At 43.6% G+C, this 22445-nt stretch overlaps 1 protein-coding gene across 1 annotated transcript in view; it reads right to left on the bottom strand.

Annotated features, from left to right (window-relative positions):
- The window catches only part of DNTT (DNA nucleotidylexotransferase), a 227853-nt gene that overhangs the window by 77349 nt on the left and 128059 nt on the right, over window positions 1–22445 (bottom strand). Inside the window, exon 8 of the mRNA XM_026670718.2 lies at window positions 7887–7989. Within this exon, the coding sequence (XP_026526503.2) occupies window positions 7887–7989 (103 nt within the window). The remainder of the gene's footprint in view (window positions 1–7886; window positions 7990–22445) is intronic.

Here is a 22445-nt window from a genome sequence, read left to right as displayed (position 1 = left end):
AGTGTGAAGCTACCAATAAGTTTGGCTCTCCTTGTCTGACCGCTAGCTTGTGTTCTTGCAATCTAGTGGTTCGTTTCCTGTCCATCTGTCCTACATACCGTGTTTCTCACATAATAAGGCCGGGCCTTATTTTTTTTTGACCCCCGAAAAAACGGCTAGGACGTCTTTTCGGGGGTGACTTAATTCTCCCCCCTTGCATCCTCGGGTGGGTGGGCGGGCGGCGACAGCTTGGATATTCGGGAGACCCGGGTTCGGGCCACCGTTGCTTTCCCTTCTCCCTTGCTGCCGCGGCGTTTGGCGCAGCCAGTCAGGGCTCCTCCCTGCAACCAGAGCCCTGAGGAGACACTTGGCTTCAGGCGCTCCCGTCTTCCCTTTGCTTTCGAAGGTAAAGCGAATTATTTTACAAAGCCTCCCCTGCCCGAGAGGGCAGCCCAACCCACGTGGGAGGCTAATCTCCCGGGGCCTCTTCCGTTCCTCCCCGACCTCCCTACGCTGCGCGCCTCTGACCGCGCCGCTCCCTTCAGCCCAGCGAGCTCTTCCACCTCAAAGAAAGGCCAGGCGGGCGGCTGCGGGCAGCAGCAGCGGGTCTGAGCCGCTTGCAGCGGAAACAGCCACCACCCGTAGCCCGACGCGGGGAGAACGAGCGAGGTTAGCGCCCGCCAGCCGGGCGAGATTTGGGAACGAGGGGCAGGAGGAGGCACGCACACACCGCGGCTCACTTTCCCAGCTTTGTCCAGCCCTTACGGCTCTGGCGCGGCCCTGGCGGGCAGCGAGCGCCTCCCGCCGGACCCTCCGCTCATCCTGCCAGGGCCGCGCCAGAGCCGTAAGGTCTGGGCAAAGCTGGGAAAGTGAGCGCGCGTGTGTGCGTGCCTCCTCCTGCCCCTCGCTCCCAAATCTCGCCCGGGCTGGCAGGCGCTAACCTCGCTCGTTCTCCCCACGTCGGGCTACGGGTGGTGGCTGTTTCGCTGCGAGCGGCTCAGACCCGCTGCTGCTGCTCTGCAGCTGCCCGCTGTGGTGGAAGAGCTCGCTGGGCTGAAGGAGCGGCGCGTCAGAGGCACGCAGCGTAGGGAGGTCGGGGGAGGAACGGAAGAGGCCCCCTGGAGATTAGCCTCCCACGTGGCTGGGCTGCCCTCTCGGCAGGGGAGGCTTTGTAAAATAATTCGCTTACCTTCGAAAGCAAAGGGAAGACGGAGCGCCTGAAGCTAAGTGTCTCCTCAGGGCTCCGGTTGCAGGGAGGAGCCCTGACTGGCCGCGCCAAACACCGCGGTAGCAAGGGAGAAGGGAGAAGCAACGGTGGAAGGTCTCCCGATATGAAGTGCCCCACCAACGCAGGCAGCACCATATCCGGGCATGCAACAAAAGTACTTACTAACGGCAAGCCCCGCTCTCCCCCCCCATTTTGCATGTTTAATATGGGGCTTAATTTGGGGGGAGGGGCTTAATTTGATTTTATGCCAATAAAACATGGTGGGGCTTCCTATTGGTGGAGGCCGTATTGTTGGAGAAACACGGTAGTCATAGAGATGGATGCATGGATTGGCCTTTGCTAGAGAGAAGATCCCTGAAGATGAGCTCCAGCATGAGGTTGAAAGCTTGGAAGACAAAACCTCTGGTCCCAATGACCAACCCAGATTGGATGAGATTATTGAATTGAGTTGATTGGATTCAGAATTCTAAACATTTGGGTTCAGAAACACCCATCATCAGTTAGATGATTTACACTGATTTGACTCAGAAAGTTGATTGGATTTTTTTTAACTGAATGAATTACTGTAAATCAGCAAATTAGACATTTCTACTTACAGCAACTACAACGTTCTATATATTGCTGGACCACAAAGATAATTTGACTCATCTGAATACATGTGCCTTGTTCATTCTTTTAAAAATATATAGCCTGTTTTTCTTCCTGTGTTCAAAGCAGCTTGGCATTGTGCTTTTATTTTGAAGGATAAGTATGCCAGTTAATTATATCAAATGAACCATCATTTATGAGACAATGGGAGGCAAAGCTGAAGAAAAATGGGAAGAATTTTACGAAACAATAGTCCAAAATGATTAAGTTGGCTCAACCTTTTTCATAGCAGTCCAGAAAACAATGCTCTAGGAGAAATGGATGTATTACATCCAGCATAAACAGAAGTTTGAAATTAACTACTTTAGAGGTTTGGAATTTTTAATGCACTATATTCTAGCATGCTTTAGTTTTCACTAGTTGGAAAAAGTGTAGTTGCTCTAGGATTCTTAACACCCATGCATATGTAAACATAAAAAGCAGAGGTGGTATTCAGCAGGTTCTGACCACTCCTGGAAAACCAGTAGCAGAAATTTTGAGTAGTTCAGAGAACCAGCAAATACCACCTCTGACTGGCCCCGCCCCCATCTACTCTCTGCCTCCCAAGTCCCAGCTGATTGGCTGGGTCTTCTTTTGTTCCCCTGCACAGGAGCTGGAAATCAGGTTAGTGGGGTGGGGTGGGAATGGAATTTTGCAGTATCCTCCCCCTGGAGCGGGGAGGGAATGGAGGTTTTGCAGTAACCTTCCCCCTGGAGCAGGGAGGGAATGGAAATTTTACAGTATCCTTCCCCTGCCACGCACACCAAGCCACAATCACAGAACCAGTAGTAAAAAAATTTGAATCCCACCACTGATAAAAAGGTAAAAAAAAGTTTAACGTTTCCCTATCCAATCATATCCAGCATGGTGCTCATTTCCATCTTTTGGCCAAGGGAGCCAGTATTGTCCAAAGACCCTTTCTGTGGCCATGTGGCCAGTATGGCTATATGGCAAAGGCATATGAAATGCTGTTAAAAAGACCTAGCAACCCCATAAGAAAAAACATCTCCAACATACAATGTAAGAACTGTAACAACCACTATGTGGGACAAACAGGCAGAATACTGGCATAACACATCCGTGAACACCAACTGGGGTTAAAAGACATGAATAATGTTTAATTTCACAACATAGAGACAGATTTAACCATTGTTTCAATTGGGAAAATGTGACCATCCTAGAACAGGCCATGTCCAAAAATGCCAGGGAATTTCTAGAAGCCTGGAATTCTGAGAAATCAGCCATCAATAGATACATAGACATTAACAACATCTGTAGACTATGCAAAAGAGACAATCAACCAGCCCAAAAGGGAAAGAGACTCCAGCACTTCTCCACCAGTAACCAGCACTCAGATCAGTGGTGGGATTCAGCCAGTTCACACCAGTTTGGGAGATGCCAGTTAACTTTCTCAGCAGCTTGGTGAACTGGTTGTTGGAAGAAATCATTAGGGCAGAGAACCAGTTGTTAAATTATTTGAATCCCACCACTGATTCAGATCAATTCCAAGGTTAACTTCAGACCAACAATTAAGTAAGCATATACCCCTATCAAGAAGCAGCCAAAGAGCCAACAGTAAACAACCCAACCAAAAAATCTCTAAGACCACCCCCACCCAGGCAGACAGGGCAAAAGACCAGAATATAAACTGACAGCAAATAACATTCCTTACTAGCACTGATGTTACCTAGTTTGGATAATGAAACATCTGCAAGAAAAAAAGCAAGTCCCTCAAATGCTGTTATCTTCCCACCAAATGGTGCCTATTAATCTACTCTCATTTGCAAGCTTTCGAAGTGCTAGGTGGGTAGGAGCTGGAGCAAGGAATGGGAGTTCACCCTGTTGCATGGCACTCGGGTCTGAAACCCGAGCTATCAGCTTTCTAGCTGACAAGCTTAGTGTCTTTAACAGTTGAGCCATCCTGCCTTGGGAGTGTAAACATATAGGTTCAATCAAAATATTAGTTGCATCTCATAGAATAACATCAGTTTAAAATGGTAGATTTTACAGTTTTCTCTTCTCTACAGGCTACAACTGATTACTACTGTGCGGAATGTAAAAAGTTGTATTGACGAAGGAATACACTCTCTAAGGAATAAATCTGATTTTTTAAACAGAGTTGGAAGGGACCTTGTACTGTAGGTCATCTAGTCCAACACCCCCTCCCAAGCAGGAAACCCTATACCATCTCTGACAAATGGCAGTCCAATCTCTTCATAAAATCCTTCAGTGATAAAGCTCCCACAACTTCTAAAACCAGTTGTGACTAGACAGCCATCTATTTAAAATTATATAGGGTCTCCCGCTTGAACAGGGAGTTGGACTAGAACAAGGGTCTTCAAACTTGGCAAGTTTAAGACTTGTGGACTCCAACTCCCAGAATTTCTGCGCTAACATGACTGGAGGAGGAATTCTGGGAGTTGAAGTCCACAAGTCCACAAGTCTTCAAGTCCACAAGTCTTAAAACTGTCAAGTTTGAAGACCCTTGGACTAGAAGACATCCAAGGTCCCTTCCAGCTCTATTCTGATTGATTGATTGATTGATTGAAATCTGGGCATTTGGCAACCACTATGTATTTACGATGGTTATGGTATCCCAGGGTCAGGTAATTGCAACTTGCAACCTTTACGGCCAACTGCTGGCAAGCAAAATTAATGGAAGCTGGATTTCACCTAACAACGATGTAATTCGCTTAACAAATACCACAAAAATGGTCATAAAATTGGGCGTAACTTGCTTAACAACAAAAGTCTAGGACTATCTACAATCATTTTCTTCTACAGTTTGCATTTCTTATTGCTGGGAACTGCCTTCGAATAAATAAGAAGATCAATTAAAGGTAGACCTCGACTTACAACAGTTTATTCAATGACCCTTCGAAGTTACAATGGCACTGAAAAATATGACTTATGACCAATGTTTTTCACCGTTACAAACTTTGCAGCATCCCAATGATCAAAATTCAGCTGCTTGGCAATTGGTTCATATTTATGACTGTTGCTGGGTCCTAAGGTCATTTGATCCCCTTTTGCGACCTTCTCACAAGCACAATCAAAGGGGAAGCCAGATTCACTTAACAAGCGGATTACTAACTTATCAACTGCAGTGATTCATTTAACAATTGTGGTTAAAAAAAACGGGGGGAAATGCACGTAACAAATGTCTCACTTAAGAACAGGAATGTTGGACTCAATTGTGGTTGTAAGTTGAGTACTTACCTGTACACCCTCAGAAATTATAAACCCATACAAATATACATATTTTATAATAGTTTCATGGGGAGAACTATGTGGAGGGATCCAGGCTCTTATGACTGGCTTAGCACTCATGGCTTCTGCACTACTATTACTGTTAATCTTCTCATCACTCTTTATCGCCCATCCCCTCCCACTTGGGACTGTGTGACTGTAACTTTGTCGCTTGTATCCTTACGATTATATTGACTGTTTCCTAGTATGATTTGATTGCTTATTGTACCCTATGACTATCATTAAGTGTTGTACCTGATGATTCTTGACTCTTGAAGAATGTATCTTTTCTTTTATGTATACTGGGAGTATTTGCACCAAGACAAATTCCTTGTGTGTCCAATCACACTTGGCCTATAAAAGAATTCTAATTCTATATTCAATAAACTAATAGAAAGGTAGCTTTTGCCATGATATCAGGCCACAGCTAGGAGCAATATATTTTTGCTGACAAGCACCAGATTATCATCATCCTTTATTTTTTGTTCTCTCTCCTAGTTATTTGTTCTCTCTCCTAGTTACAGCTCTGTGTTAGGGCTTAAATCCCCTTATTATCCTGAAGCTCAATGGTGACTTGGGCCAATCATACCTTTCACAGCTTCATCTATCTCACAAGCTTACCATGATATAAATCAGGAAGCAGGAATCAAGTTCACTACCTCAATAAAATGTAGGACAGAAATGACCTATAAATAAATGATATTTATTCTCTTCCATGAAAGAATCAAAGATTGGAGAGCCTTACCTAAGATGCCAACTAGCCCCTGTCCAGGAACTGTTCAGGTCAACTTACATTCAAGACATCTTGCTGCCTCATGCAATGGATCAGTAAGAGAAAATATATTTTGAGAGCAATTTTCATTTCTTTATTACATTTCTCTCAGGAATTACTGCTGCTTTGTTCCTTCATAGACTCAACCAATTGAGTAACTCTTCTTATACCTACCATGGATGCACAGATATATGTATTTGTGCATGCTCATTCACACCCAAAGAGAGGTGTATATGAATGCAAGTGAAGAGAGAATGTGTGAGTTCTGTTCCTTGCTGTATGAAAGCCCAGTAAAGCAGCCGTGCCATAGACAGAAAGTCCATTCAGAGAGTGGTAAGGACAGCCGAGAAGATTATAGGAAACTCGCTTCCAGTTATTCAGGATACTGCTTATAAGCGCTATGTGCTTGGAGCTCAAAGCATTGTTACACACAGGGGTGGGATTCAAATTTTTTAACAACCGGCTCTGTGGGCATGGCTAGGTGGGCGTGGCCATGTGACTGGGTGGGCATGGCTGCTTCTTCTTTTTTGCAAGCCTCCTTTTGCCTCCTGGGCCTCAGGGAAGCATCCTGGGCAAAGCGGTAAGACAGCGAGGGGGATCTCGGCACAGCTGATCATCAGAACAGCTGATCGTTGGGAGGGGAAAAAAGAAATACTTTAAGGAGTGACTGGGTGGAGAGAATGCAGTCAGTGATGTCGGACTGACTGGGGGGGGAGGGGAAGGGCAGGCGGGAGGGGCCAGCCAGGGGCACGATTTGCTGGTTCGCTGAACTGTGCAGAATCGTAACAACCGGTTCCATAGAACCAATCTGAACCAGTAGAATCCCACCCCTGCTCACACACCCACTTCACGGTCTGTCTCTGTTGCTCCCCTCTGGGAGGAGGTTTCGAAGTATTTCAAGAAGGATTACCAGATTCTGTAACAGCTTTGTTCCCTATGCCATTTGTCAGGTAAACTCACAAGATGTTGCACTGAGATTATGTGGTTTCTCTATGTCATGTGATATATGTGGGCACATGCATACTTTTGCATTTATTTATTTATCTTCTCATGTTTATGTTAGAGGTGGAGACCCTTTGAGAGCTGTATGCAATGTAATTTCATTTTAATGTGTGTTGATTAGCGTACATTCAAAGTGACAATAAAGTGTTCTATTCTATTCTATAGAATAGAATAGAATAGAATAGAATAGAATACTATTCTATTCTATTCTATTCTATTCTATTCTATTCTATTCTATTCTATTCTATTCTATTCTATTCTATTCTATTCTACAGGTAGTCCTCAACTTACAACTATTCATTTCGTGACCATGCAAAGTCACAACAGCACTGAAAAAAGTGACTTAGGAATGTTTTTCCTACTTATGACTTTTGCAGCCTCTCCATGGTCACCTGATCAAAAGTCCAACACTTTGCAACTGACTCATAGTTATGACGATGGTGGTGTCCTGGGGTCATGCGAGCTCCTTTTGCCATATTCTGACAAGCCAAGTCCATGGGGAAGCCAGATTCACCAAACAACTGTGTTACTACCTAAACAACTACAGTGACTCACTTAACAACTCTGTGAAACCTGGCCATTAAATGAGCCAAAGCTCACTTAAAAAGAATGCCTTGCTTCGCTACATATATTTTAGGCTCCGTGATGGTGGTAAATCGAGGTCTACCCGTACATGAAATCATTAAATCGAGGAAAACAGAATCAGGGCGTAGCATTACACAACTGGAGTTTGCTCAGAAAATTAACTTCAGGTAGGAATAAATATGTACCAACCTCCAAGGAGGTCATTCTAACAAACAAAAGAACAATTAAGAGTCTATGGCCTGGGAATAGATGAACAGAAAGTAATTAGCACCTTTTTTCCCTCTCTATCTAGAGCTACTCACAGATTAACAGAAGCCAATAAGTGAGATTAAAAAACAACTGCTGTGGTGTTGATTGGAGCAGATAAAGTATTTAGCCGGCAAATATATGTCTTCACATATATACATCAAGCAAAGATGGTGACCTCAGGGCAGTTTTTCCTACCTGTTTCTTCCAGATATCAATCACGGGGTGTAGGAGTTCCTCTTCCTGCCTTGATCCTGGAACGGTAATCAGAAAGTCTACATCATGTCCAGTCTGCTTCCCCCTGTCAATTACAGGTTAAACAAAAAAAGGAAGAACAAAATCATACAGGTTCTGTGGGAATTGGGTTCCGCTTTCAGAGAGAGACGAGTTCCTCTTATTTCCTGCCTGTCACTCTTCCTTGTGAAACAGAAGTTTAAAGTGCTTGATGTACTGTATTTTATCTCTAACTTGAAGTGGATCAATACATGTTTGTGGTAATGGGGTATGTTTCCTTTTTTTGTTCATCTTATTTTTAGAAGGCTTCGCCCCCACCCTATTGGAGATGGATGCAAACCTAAATTGTTCTGTTAATACAACTTACGAGCACAATGGAGCCCAACATTTCTGTTGTTAAATGAAACATTTTGTCATGCCCTTGGTAGAGTCAGACTCTGAGGGAGAGGAGGAACAGCTGACAGGGAGCGGAGGTGTGGCTCCGGAGGTTGTGGAGGAGGCTGGAGAGCGCCAGCTGGGCAGTCAGAGGAAGAACCATGAACTCCGCGCAGAACTCAAAAACTGTCTAGACAATGGAGAAAAGGACCTTTACATTGACTACAGAGCTGATTGCATCAAAAGAAAGTCGCACAACCCACAACTCCGCATCCAACCCCACCCCATCCAATCCAACATCACTCAAAACTAGGCACGCACACCCCTAACTACCTCTACTCCAACCACAACTGGCCTTAAATGCAAGCTTCTCAGTGCAAGAAGCCTTGTAAACAAAATACCTGAATTTCTCCTCTTACTAAATACGGCTAAATTCAACATTATATTTGTCTGTGAAACATGGCTCAACGCATCTCTCCCTGACTACATTGCCACAGTAAGAGACTATCATGTTTACCGATCAGATCGTGAAATCCGTAGAGAAGGTGGTGTTGCTATCTTCTATAAAAAGTCCTTACATCTAAAAAAACATCCAAGTTACCCAAGACCTTGCTCTTCCTGAGACCATTATGTGTGAACTGACCTTAAATATCACATTTCGGTTCTTACTGTTACAGAGCCCCTGATTATGACATCGAACATGCAAACAAACTAAATACACTACTAACACACTGAACACACTTTTATCTTTCTTGGTGACTTCAATCTACCTCATATTAACTGGACCCTTTATGAATGTACAACTGAACCCCTACATGCAACCTTCTACAATGCTGTAACAAATCTGGGACTGGAACAACTAGTAACCAACAATACTAGGCTTAACAACTGCCTCGATCTCATCTTCTGCAATAGTTTGAATTCAATTTATGGAATACAAATTAAAGAAGCCTTTTCCAAAAGTGACCATAACATGATTGACTTTTGTCTCAACATACGTCCACACAAAAATCATCACAATGACGGAATCCCCAATTATAACTTCAAAAAAGGCAACTATGATCTTATAAACAACGATTTCTCATCCCCTGATTGGCAATTTCTATTCTCTGGATGCAATACTGTAGAAGACCATTACAACATATTTTTACGTGAAATCAAAAGAGTTATCAAACTATATGTACCATTAACAACTCCGAAAACCAGAAAAAAACAAATTACCCATAACAATAAGGAAGCTTCAATCCAAAAGAAATCACTCTGGCAGAAAAACAAACTTGGTCATGTTGCCAACATCAAAAACTGATACAAAAATTTATGCCACCAGATAAAAACTGAGTGCACCAATTATCACATTAAACAAGAAGAAAACCTTCTACGCACCAATTCCACCTGCACTTTCTACAATTTTGTAAACAACAAACTAAAGGACTCAAGGTCCATCACACCCCTGAAAGGACCTAATGGTAAAGATGACACTATTAAAGCCAACCTCTTTAACACATTCTTTGGCTCAGTATTTGTAAACAGCAATGGATCATGCCCAGTATTTCCTAGTCGAACCATAGACAACTACAATGATACATATCGATTTTACAGAAGACAATGTTGAAAAAGCACTACGCAATCTAAAACCATCTCTATCTATTGGACCGGACGGAATATGTGCCTACTTCTTAAAAAAGCTATCCATTGCCATAGCCGAAGCTCTAAGCATAATCTTTGAAAAATCTTTCAGGACCAGCTTCTTGCCAAAACTATTGTCACAAGCCATGGTCATCCCCATCTTCAAAAAGGGAGAGCCCAGCCTAGTTGAAAATTACAGACCAATATCTTTATGCTGCATCACCTGTAAAATCATGGAATCAGTTATTAACCAATCCATCATCCTCCACTTAGAAACAAACAACCTACTCTCTAATAAACAATTTGGTTTCAGAAAAAAACTATCCTGTAATCTGCAACTCTTACACTGCAAAAACATATGGACTACACAACTCGATCAGGGCAAAGCAATGTCTTACATCTGTCTTACATATTGGCAAAAAAAAATAATCAGAAAATAAAATACAAGCTGAACAGTCAAGACCTTGTTGATGATTCAAACTCTGTCAAGGACCTTGGAGTACTCATCTCTAATGATCTAAGTGCTAGAGCCCACTGTAACTACATAGCCAAAAAGGCATTAAGAGTTGTTAACCTAATCCCCAAACCCCCAAAACTTTAACCTTAGACTGTCTACTGTTGACCTCACCCCTTTCCTAAGAGGTCTGTAGGGGGCGTGCATAAGTGCACCAACGTGCCTACCGTCCCTGTCCTATTGTTTCTTTTATTTTTATTTTTTATTTTTCTTATATGTATCCATGTATTCATAACAATGTTTTTACTTATACCTATTATCTTGTAAGCAATTGACAAAAATAAATTAATAAATAAATAAAAACCAGGCCCATCCCCTCTGCATCCTAGGACACGCAGGGAGGAAAGGAGAAGACAACAACATGGCTTGTGAGAGAGGAAGTGGCAATGATCCTCCTCATTGGTTTCAGCTGGGGAGATGTATATATAAGAGAGACGGTTAGAACACAGGTTGCCAGAAGCAAGGTGTGTTTTATTTTGGTCTGAAATTATCTTGAAATTATCTTCCCCATTGACTTTGCTTGTCACGAAAAGTGATCACATGACCTTAGGACACAGCAACGGTCATAAATATGGACCTACTGCCAAACAGCTGAATTTTGATCAATGCGCATATGGATGCTTCAAAGGTCATAACTGTTAAAAATGGTCATAAGTCACATTTTTCAGTGCCCTTGTAACTTTGAATGGTCACTAAATGAAGGTAGTAGTTTCTGATAAATCTGACTTTTTTGTAACCATTCAACATTTGGGTCTTTGGTAACCATTTTATCTATTCATAAATTGAGAAAGAAATCAATTATCAGTAAAACAGAATGTCAGGTTTCCAAGTGATGAAATCCATTTAAAAAGAAAAGAACAAAGTCCATCTTCCAAAAAAATTTCTTTTATTTAGGAAAGCATCAAATTGGCGAAGTCCATGGTAATTCCAGATCTAACACAACTCGGAATTACCCCACAATATTACAAGTTAGAAACAGCCCCCAAAAGTCACATTCTCCAATAGAAGTAATTCAACGTTGCTTGATGTCATAAACCTCCACCTCCAGGGGCCCAAGCACGGACAGCTCGTGTCCCACGGGAAGAAAGATCACCTAGCCAAAACAACTCTTTTTATCTCCACTCCTCCTCCCTTAGGAATGTGGCGAGCCCAAAACCCTTCCCCCCATGACTGCCACAGAGAAAGTAAGAAAAAGAATATATATTAAGACTAACTCAAATGGCTACACTTATGTCAATTTCGGGCTTGATACAGATCTAGTTGTGGATAATTCTAATATTTCTTTCTATAAAAATAACATTACCGAAAGTTATTATTTGTCAATAGAGGAACAGACTCAAAAATATCTTCTGTATTTAAAACATAACAATATTGTACATGGAATAAATGAATTAACCAAACATTTCTACATCTCTCGGTGTTAGTATCAAAGAGAACAATGTTGAAATGTACAAAGTGCCACACAATCCTGCAAATTGTTGAGAGAATTCAAAGTTGACTGTGTATAAAATCAATATTAACAACCGCAACAACGTTCTTTATTGGAAAAGGATCAGCTCTCAAAGGACTCTTTTCCTTTTTTTTTTTTGACAGTGCATAAATCCTGGCTTATATGAGCCAAGTCAACTCAGAAGGGGATATGAAGTGCTGGGTTTGAGCTAGATGATTTGCACAACCCAAAATTCCAGAGCCCCATTAAACCTCAATTTTTTTAAAGATGCAGAAACCAGTACACCACTCAAGGAACAAGTCTGGCCCTCAGTCTATAAACACTATATGCAGAATCTTTATGAATTTAAACATAGGACAGAGAAGGTAATGGATGAAATATTGGGACATAAGGAAAATAGTCTTGCCTTCCTGGACTATGCAGTACCCATTAAGGATGACAGAAGCCTTAACACTGAAGGTTACAGAAAATTAAGGACAACAGAAGCCTTAACACAGAAAACCCACTTACACAGACCAATGTTTACATTTTGATCCCCACTGGAGTACAAAATGTCACCAGAACTCTACACCATCGAGCTGAAGGCCTGCCTACCAGCAAAGATGGGAAAGAAAAAGAATGAAAACACATCAAGGAAGCCCTCAGAACATGCAGCTATCCTAAGTGGGCCTTCATCAAATCTCAAAAAAGACCCCACAGGAGCTCCTGTGAAGCTTCTTGGATGAAAAGCTAAACGTCTTCAAAGAAAAACCAGAAAGTTCTGTTGCCTCTTGAAAAAGCACCTTTGGGACAACTGTGACCTGGATGACTGAGAATCTCCATAGACATTGGGACATAACATAGCACACCATATGTAGGAAAAACTAAAAACTAGCCTACTTTCAGTATAATCTTAATTTTGTCAAGAGAGTCACATTGAGACTACATACCTGGCGTGACCAAAGGATAGGCAGAATGCCTTCTCTCTCTCTTTCCCTGTCCCCCCCCCCCCCTCTCTCTCTGTGTGTGTGTGCATGTGTCCGAATTATTTCCTCAAATCCATCAAACAGGGCCAGGTGTACTCAAAAAATTATATTGATTCTCTCAGAAATTCCCAATAGTTATTGTCAGAGAGCCAAAGGAAGGGAGATGAAGCAGCAGCTCAACTTAAGTCTTAGATATATGCCATGGAGACTGGGTATTTGGGATAAATATATTCAGGCATATTAAGTAATTCTCAAGGCATCTTGTGATTTTTTCAGTCAGCTATTTATTCCAATGAAATACAGTATATTGTCAAGGAATAATTACCCAACTCAAACAGAACATTGATTCTCAGGTTTTAGAAATCATTTTGTTATTGCTTTCAGGTAAAAGTTTGATAATGCTCTCTATCCATGAAGAACAAAAAAAAGAGCAGTAACCCACTCTACAATTGAGAATAAAATATAACATACAAAATAAGGTTCTAACCAATATAAATTCACTTAAATGGATCCAGGATGTATCACTTTAGTGCTATGTTAACCTCAGCCAATCAATGCTGTTTTTCTCCTAGTAGTTTTGTTTCGGTTCTTCTCTCCATACATATTATTGTCTATCTAACATTTACGAATGAGGCTATGATCAACTTGACCTCTAGATGGCTCTTTTAACTATAATTTCACAATTCTTCTTTCTAGAATCTCCTTAAACTGCTATATGATTAGCGTTCCATAGAGATGCTTATTTTAGTCATAAAAGGACTTACATTTCTGTGCTCAACTACATAGTTTATCCTTTCAAAGCTGAAGATGGCAATCAAAAATGAGGCCATTTAATTATTAAGAGTCATGGCAAACAATTAATTCAAATAAACTGGGTAGTCCATATCTTCTCTTGGGTAAAATAAGGAATTAAACTCTGCAACCGACATATTCCCAAACAATGTGAAACAGTACAAAAATGTTTTGAAGTAACATAAAGAAATCTTTCTTTAAAAAGTTTTTTAAACTTTTAAATCTAAATAAAGTTTTTTTTTCATTCACATTCGCCCAAGTTTTGCATAAGATTTTTTTTAAAAAGATAGTTACCACTTAATTGTACCATCACATTTTTTTCCAAATCAGATTGTTAATAGTTTCAGCATCCTTTATACTTACTAAGCTCAGTTGGATAGAAAAAAGCTGAACATTAACTATTGTTCTGATTTCACTGTGGATCAGGTTATTCCACAATGTAAGAGAGAGAGAGAGAGAGAGAGAGAGAGAGAGAGAGAGAGAAGAGGCCAGCATTTCTTTAAAAGGCCCTTCTTTGGGGTTTAATCCCTTTGAGAGTTAAGCAGACCCTATCAAAGAAATAAAACACACAGTTACACTTTGCTCAGTGGCTGGAGTTCTCTGTGTATCATGTAACCAAAGAAGACATGCCAGCAAACTAGGACCAGCAAAACGCACACAAACATAAGTCAAGATAAAATCTAACAAGTGGAAAACTTCATCCCTGATGCTACCAAATGAGATAGATCTCCTATCTCATTCCATGCTTCCTTGATTACATTTTTCCCAGTTCTTAAAAGCATCAAAATGAGATTTATATGAAAGAATACGCTTCAAAATGATATTTGAAGAAAGATGTTGATCCTCAATGTAAATCAACCATTTAAAGGACCTTCTGCTTTGCAATTTAACAGCTGCTTTCATTTACAGCAATCAAGTAAAAAAATAGCAAAAGGTAAACATCCTTCTTATGTATAGAGTGTTATATGAAACACCTTGCATATGACTTACAGCCCTATTGAATTTTCAAAACATGGACCTATTGTGACCCAGGCTGAAATTTCCATGACTGTTTTACCAGGAACCCCACTGAACCTCAGCAAGTGCCAGTCACAAGCAAACATAAGCATGAACGGTTCAAGTTGGCTACTTTATTGTATTCCACCCATAATACTAAAATCCCTCCAAACTGCTTACCCTTCCTTGGGAACAAAGAGATAAAGTCCCATAGAATTTAAGGAGGATCAGTTCTAAGTTTCTTGTAGGTCTGCAACAATTCAAGGCTAACTCCCCACTTGACCCTTCTTCCTTGCCTGGTTAGCAGTTTCCCAATAGCAATACTTACTTTTGCCTATCCAGATATTGGATTGTACTGTATCAGCAGTTTACTGGAAGACTCTTCTTTATCATTTAGCTCAGGGGTCCCCAACCACCGGGCCGCGGACCGGTACCAGTCCGTGGATCACTTTGCAGCGGGCCGCAAAGAAAATAAAAATAAAATAAAAATGGCGGCTTTCTTCGCCTTCGGTGAATGCTGCTGGGATCAGGGATCAAGGACACAAATGAAAGAAGGGGAGGGAGGAAGCAACCAAAGCCTGTCCTGCTCTCTGGCTCAGTGGCTTCGGTTTCCTCCCGCCTCGTTCCTCTCAGTCGCTCTCTCGCTCCTCCACCAGCCCAGGAAGAAACTGCTTCAAAGAAGCCGGCAGGGTGGCTTTTCCTGTCGGCGCAGCTCCCCCGAAGCGCCCGTTCACCCCCACCCCGCCGCCAATCAATCCAGGTTCAATCCAGTGCTCCGTTCTGCTTGCCTGCCTTCGTTTCTGGTTGTTTGGGAGCAGCTTCGGCTGAGAATAATAACTATTCGCCTCTTTTACTCAGCCGAAGCTGCTCCGAAACAAACGAAGGCAGGCAGGCAGGCAGAACGGAGCACTGGATTGAACCGTGGGTGGCGGGGTGGGGGTAAATGGGCGCTTCGGAAGAGCTGCGCCGACAGGAAAAGCCACCCTGCAGGCTTCTTTGAAGCAGTTTCTTCCTGGGCTGGTGGAGGAGCGAGAGACCGACTGAGAGAGGAACGAGGCAGACACCTGAGGGATGAGGCTGAGGGAGGGAGGGAGACACCTGATGGATGGGGCTGATGAAGGCAGGACCGAGAGGCGGGATTTCTCAGCCATCCTGCAGGGACTATCTGTCGCTCAGGGTTGCAATGAGGAGGCATTGGCGCTCCCTGAACTTGGTGGTTTGCTGGCAGACGTTTTATTACCCGACTAGGTAACAACATCAGATGTTACCTAGTCAGATAATGAAACGTCTGCAAGCAAACCACCAAACTCGGACTCCCCCCCCCCCTCCGGCCCTTGAAAAAGTGTTTCTGCGTGAAACTGGTCCCTGGCACAAAAAAGGTTGGGGACCACTGATTTAGCTCATAAATGTACCTCTTTCTTTAAAGAAGTAATTATTAGGTTTTAATCATTATAGTAGAGCAAGTTGAAACAGCATAATAAAAAACATGTACTTTATTGAAAAGATATATGTGAAAAAAAGGATTGGGGCAGAGTCTTCAACAAGGCAGCAATTATTTTACTTTTTTAGATTCTACAGCTGGATAAAAAATCTATATATTTATCCAGATTCTATTCATTTATCCAGGCACATCTATCCAGGCCTGCCACAAAGATGAATGGGTCAATCTATTTTCCAAAATACCTGAAGACAAGACAAGAAACAATGGATGGAAACTAATCAAGGAGAGAAGCAACCTAGAACTAAGGAGAAATTCCCTAACAGTGAGAACAATCAACCAGTGGAATGGCTTGTCTTTAGAAGTTGTGTGTGCCCCAGAACTGAAGGCTTTCAAGGAGAAATGGTATAAGGTCTTTTGCTCGAGCGTGGAGATGACCTCCAAGATCCCTTCTGTTATGAACTAAATAAACTCATTCGTCAAAAACTATACTAGCTTACTTCAGCAGCAGGCTTGTAAGCCTGCACTTCTGATTGGCCCGCGGATAAGCGAATCGTGATTGGCCGATTCTGGCTGACCTGATTGGCTGACAACGGGCTGTCGCCGATTGGACGCTTTTAGAGTGGTTACTTCAATTTCATTGGTTTTTGTGACAGCAGCTAGCTCTGTAAAAGAGCTGCTGCTGCCCTTGTTGTTGCTCTGTTCTGAAGTCACTATTAAAGTGTTGAGTTGAGTCACTATAGATGCCTCGTCTCCGTTATTGCACCCACTCCTCCAGATCTAACACTGGCTACGAGGATGGGATACAGAGACGATAGAGCTGACTGAGCACTTGCTGAGTACCGAACAGAGCACGTGGCTAAGAGCGCACCAACAACGGCAAGATGGCCAGCGACGCCATACCACCCGCTCCATTTGACCCGGCTAACGAAGACTGGGACTCGTATATAGACAGGTTCCAGATGTTCCTGGAGACCAACAATCTGAAAGACGCTGCGCCTGGCAAGAAACGAGCGATCTTCCTGACCCATTGCAGGCCTGCCGTTTTTAAAATGGCTAAGGCACTTGCTAAACCAGCGGAAGTTAAAACAATGGATTGGGATACCCTCGCACCGATCCTCCGAGCCCATTATGCACCCGTGGTACCAACGCTTATTTGAAGGCACGAATTTTATCAGAGGGACCAATGGGGACTTCATCGCGGACCTCCAGAACCTGGGAGGCCTCTGTGGTTTCGCAAACCTCGAGGAAGCCATGAGAGACCGCATAGTTCTGGGATTAGATGACCACACTGCGCAGAGCAAGATCATGGCTAAAGGGGACATCGACCTCGCAGATGTCATCGCCGACGCTACTGCAGCAGAAGAAACCAGGAAGTCGGCCACTCGAATGCGCCGCACCAACGCACCGCTCCGCCAACTCGCCAGTGATACTACGCCTTTTTCCGAGAGGCACTCAACAACGGCTCACCATGAAGACCTTGAATCCTCGTCTGATAGTGAGGAAGAAGAGGTCAACTGACTCAGGTCAGAGCGCGACCAGCGAGACCTGAAGAGCCAGAAACCTGCACATCAATGCGCCGGTTGCGGGGCCAATCACCCACGATCGGACTGCAAATTCCTCGACTCACTCTGCCGTTCCTGTGAAAAGAGGGGCCACATCGCAAAGGTTTGCAGAAGCAAGCGAGCATCAAGCCCAATCCGAAGAACAACAGGCAGCCCACCTGTAAATCAGGACCATCTGAATCACCAATGGAATCACTATCACTACAGAAATCGAGCACCTGCTGCATCAGCTAGGCGAGAAGAGGCGCATCAAACCATTACCATTGGTCACGCATCATCCTTGGATGCAAGAAAGATCCGAGTGAAGGTCGTCATTGAGAATCGTCCATGCGTAATGGAAGTAGACTTGGGATCGTCCCTATCAATGGTCTCATGGAAAGCCTTCAAGCAGCTGATCCCTGACATCCGTCGCCAGGACCTCAGCACCCAAAAAATCATATTACGGGACTACCAGGGAAACAGGATTCCCGTTGCCGGTTCCCGCCACGTCCAGGTGTCCTTCAGAGACCACACCGCAACTCTGCCTATTACCATCGTCGATCGAGACCGACCCAGCTTGTTGGGGTTACAGTGGTTTGCTCTACTGGGAATTGAACTAGCGGGCATTCACCAGACCGGGAACAGCGATTGGGAAGTGGCCCTCGTCCAGGAATTCCAGGACGTGTTCATCGAGAAACTAGGCAAGTACAAGGGATCCCCCATATCTTTTAGCCTCAACCCTGATGTTGCGCCCATCCGCCTTAAGCCTCGTCGAGTGCCTTTTGCACTCAAGCCAAAGATTGATGAACAATTGGACAAATTAATAGCTCAGGGGGTGTTAGAACCGATCGATCACGCCCGTTGGGAAACCCCGATTGTAACTCCCATAAAGCCTGATGGATCGATAAGAATTTGTGGGGATTACCGGGCCACCCTAAATCACGCACTTCAGCAGAGCGCTTACCCGGTACCTGTGGTCCAACATCTTCTTCACTCCCTGGGTGGCAGAAAAATATTTGCAAAATTGGACCTCACCCAGGCATACCAGCAACTACCCGTAGATGCAGAAACTGCTGAGGCCCAGACTATAGTCACACACAGAGGTGCGTTTAAATGTAATAGACTCCAGTTCGGAGTGAGTGTAGCACCAGGCATTTTCCAAAGCCTGATGGAGAAACTGCTACAAGGCATAAAAGGAGTCGTGCCTTATTTCAATGACGTATTGATAGCTGCCCCCACTAAAGACATATTAGAGAAACGACTCAGAACGGTTCTTCAGAAATTCAAAAACGCCGGTTTGAAAGTAAAAAAAGACAAGTGTCAACTTTGTACGGAGAGGGTGGAGTTCCTGGGGTACCTTCTTGACAAAAAGGGAATCCATCCCACTGAAAAAAAAGTAACGGCAATAAAAAACACCCCAAGACCCAGGAATAAAACAGACCTCCAAGCCTTCCTAGGACTCATTAACTTTTATAATATCTTCTTGCCCCAAAAGGCGACTGTAGCTGAGCCCCTACATAGACTACTCAACAAGAAGGCTTCCTGGGTCTGGGGACATCGGAAAGAACGAGCATTCCAGCAAGTAAAAAATCTCTTAACCTCAGACGCTGTATTAATGCAGTATAATGAGACTTTGCCTTTAACGGTCACCTGCGACGCTTCACCGTTTGGGGTAGGAGCCATCTTAAGTCACGTCCTACCAAACGGAAATGAAGCACCTATTGCTTTCTTTTCACGAACTTTATCGAAGACTGAAAGAAACTACAGCCAACTCGATAAAGAGGCTCTTGCTATTGTATCCGCTATTAAACGCTTCCATGAATATGTATATGGCAGACCGTTTACCATAATAACCGATCACAAGCCATTGCTTGGCATTTTAGCGGGAGACAAACCAACTCCCCACATCTTATCACCCAGAATGACCCGTTGGTCAGAGTTTGTAGCCGCATACGGTTATCAACTGCAACACCGCCCAGGGAAAGCCATTCCCCACGCTGACGCCTTGAGTCGTTCTCCGCTACCGGAAGCCATAGACGATCCAGTTCCAACTTTAACTGCACTCCAAATCGAAACTCTCCCTGCACCACCCTTGACTGCAAGAGACATCGCCGCGGAAACAAAAAAGAATCCTGTATTCGCTCGAGTCCTCAGCTGGGTGGAACGAGGTTGGCCTGACAACGAACCCAACGACACCTTCGCGCCTTTCAAACATCAACAGACGGAACTGTTTTCCCAGAAGGGCTGCATCTTGTGGGGAGACAGAGTCGTCATTCCAGAAAAATTAAAACACACCATTCTAAAACTGTTGCACGATGGTCATCCAGGCATCGTGCGAATGAAGGCATTGGCAAGAAGTTACGCATGGTGGCCAGGTATCGATAAACAGATAGAAGCCTGGGTAGCCACATGCAACAAATGCCAGGAAATCCGCACTACCCCACCGAAGGCACCTCCAACTGAATGGGACGCACCTCGTGGTCCCTGGTCCCGCATCCACATTGACTTTGTGGGACCCACCAAGGGACACACTTTTCTCATAACTGTGGATGCCTATTCCAACTGGCTCGAAGTCCACAAAATGAAGAGCACCACCACAGAAGCCGTCGTTAAAAAATTAAATAGACTATTCACTACGCACGGCTTGCCTGACGTTTTAGTCTCGGATAACAGTCCCCAATTCACTGCCCTGGCATTTGAACAGTACCTAGCCGACTGGGGCATCCGCTATGCCTTAACTTCGCCGGCTCACCCTGCAGCCAATGGCAGGGCTGAGCGCATGGTCCAATTCATAAAAAAGACCCTGCACAAGATGGAACATGGAGACATTGACGACAAAGTAACCCGAATGCTTCTCCTCCAACACATCACCCCGCACAGCATCACAAACAGAACCCCGGCAGAACTTCTGATGGGCCGGAAACTTCGCTCACACCTCAATCGCCTACACCCAACCTACATGCCAGAAAAACCTTGCGGTTCCTGCAGCAAGTGTCGTGCGTTCAAGGTAGGCGACTTAGTTGTTGCGAAAAACTTCGCGGGTGATCCATTGTGGGTCCACGCTACTATAACTCAACTTACGGGCCCCAGATCTTACCGTCTACAAACTAGCGATGGGAAATTATGGAAGCGCCATATAGACCAACTTCGTTCCCGATTGGCACCTAACCCTATCTCAACCCCTGAATCGCAAACTGGGGGGAGGAGGGAAATCGAGGGGGCCGAAATAGAAATAGCAGATGACCCACTAACTGAGGCCCAGCAGTCTGCACAGCCAACCATGGGATACTCACCTTCCGGAGGTGGACCGAGCCGGGTGATTGTTTCGCCACAAAGCAGCCTGGCCATAGAAGCAAGTCCAGGGAACCCGGATGACAACAGAGAGGACAGCCCTGAGTCCCCGAGCGGAATAATGGAACCGTTTTCGCCACCCGGTTCTACAAACAGCCCACCGGAGCCAGCGCCAGAGCAGAGACCGGTGGAACAGTGAAAATCGAATAGACAGGTGAAACGGCCTGCCTACTTACGAGAATACGTCACCCCACCCCTCAGACGGAACCTAGGGGGGAGGGGTGTTACGAACTAAATAAACTCATTCGTCAAAAACTATACTAGCTTACTGCAGCAGCAGGCTTGTAAGCCTGCACTTCTGATTGGCCCACGGATAAGCGAATCGTGATTGGCCGATTCTGGCTGACCTGATTGGCTGACAACGGGCCGTCGCCGATTGGACGCTTTTAGAGCGGTTACTTCAATTTCATTGGTTGTTGTGACAGCAGCTAGCTCTATAAAAGAGCTGCTGCTGTCCTTGTTGTTGCTCTGTTCTGAAGTTACTATTAAAGTGTTGAGTTGAGTCACTATAGATGCCTCGTCTCCGTTATTGCGCCCACTCCTCCAGATCTAACACCTTCCAACTCTGTAACTCTATATGTTAGCATTTTTAGTAGAGATCACATACCAACAATAATGATGCTGGTTTTACACTTCAAAATCTAAATACAATTGTCAACATATGGACTACTGGGCCTCTATTCTTATACATTGAGTAACCACAGTGCGAAATAATGACTTGAACTGCACAGAGACCGGAATTTCTACCTTGCTAAGTGACACATTCATGCTAAAGATTTGAAGGAACCTCCTAAGTGTTGTCTGAAGCAGTGAAAGGATTTTTAAAGGATGAGATACCAGCAGAAAATCTAAATAGATACCAAAGTGTCTGAAATATACAACATGAAACAGATCATTACTCAATGAATTCCTGCCTTACTTAGCAGGAATTCGGTAACATGTTTTTCAGAAGGAGCTCTCCTATTATATTAAATAAAGTTGAAAAAAGCTCAAAAAACTATTTTCATAGCATGTGATAATTTGTCAAAGCTTGCAAATTATTCGGAAATTATTCACATCTCTTACGTAACAGGGAAATTCTCTTCTTCTATTTCTGTGCTTGCTTCAAGGTAAAATATTAAGTGTTTGTAATCCTTCTTCCCTCGTGAAGGAGAAAAGCAAGCAAAAACTCAGGTGCATAAAGCATTAAATGCTTGCATTAAGCAGAGATGGGGGGTGGGAAACGACATAAATTGAAAGTAAATCCTCTTGCAGTATTTTAGAGTAGGTTCATCACACATGTTCTAGATTTTACTTTGTCACTTAATTCCTGGTAATGGGTGGAAGAAATTAGATTCAAATATTCAAACCCTAATCAGACCTTTTTTAAATTAAACAACATTATAAGAGATTAAGCACTGTGACTTTAATTTTCACAAGTATTCCCATTATTTACTATTGATAGTTTATATTCCCAAAATTGCATAAATTGC

The sequence above is a fragment of the Notechis scutatus genome, chromosome 4, assembly GCF_049901735.1.
Source record: "Notechis scutatus isolate UNSWTSFEM ecotype Mainland chromosome 4, rNotScu1.2, whole genome shotgun sequence".
Classification (NCBI taxonomy): Eukaryota; Metazoa; Chordata; class Lepidosauria; order Squamata; family Elapidae; genus Notechis; species Notechis scutatus.
Note: the sequence above shows the minus strand (reverse complement) of the source record. Positions and strands in the feature narration are given on the sequence as shown.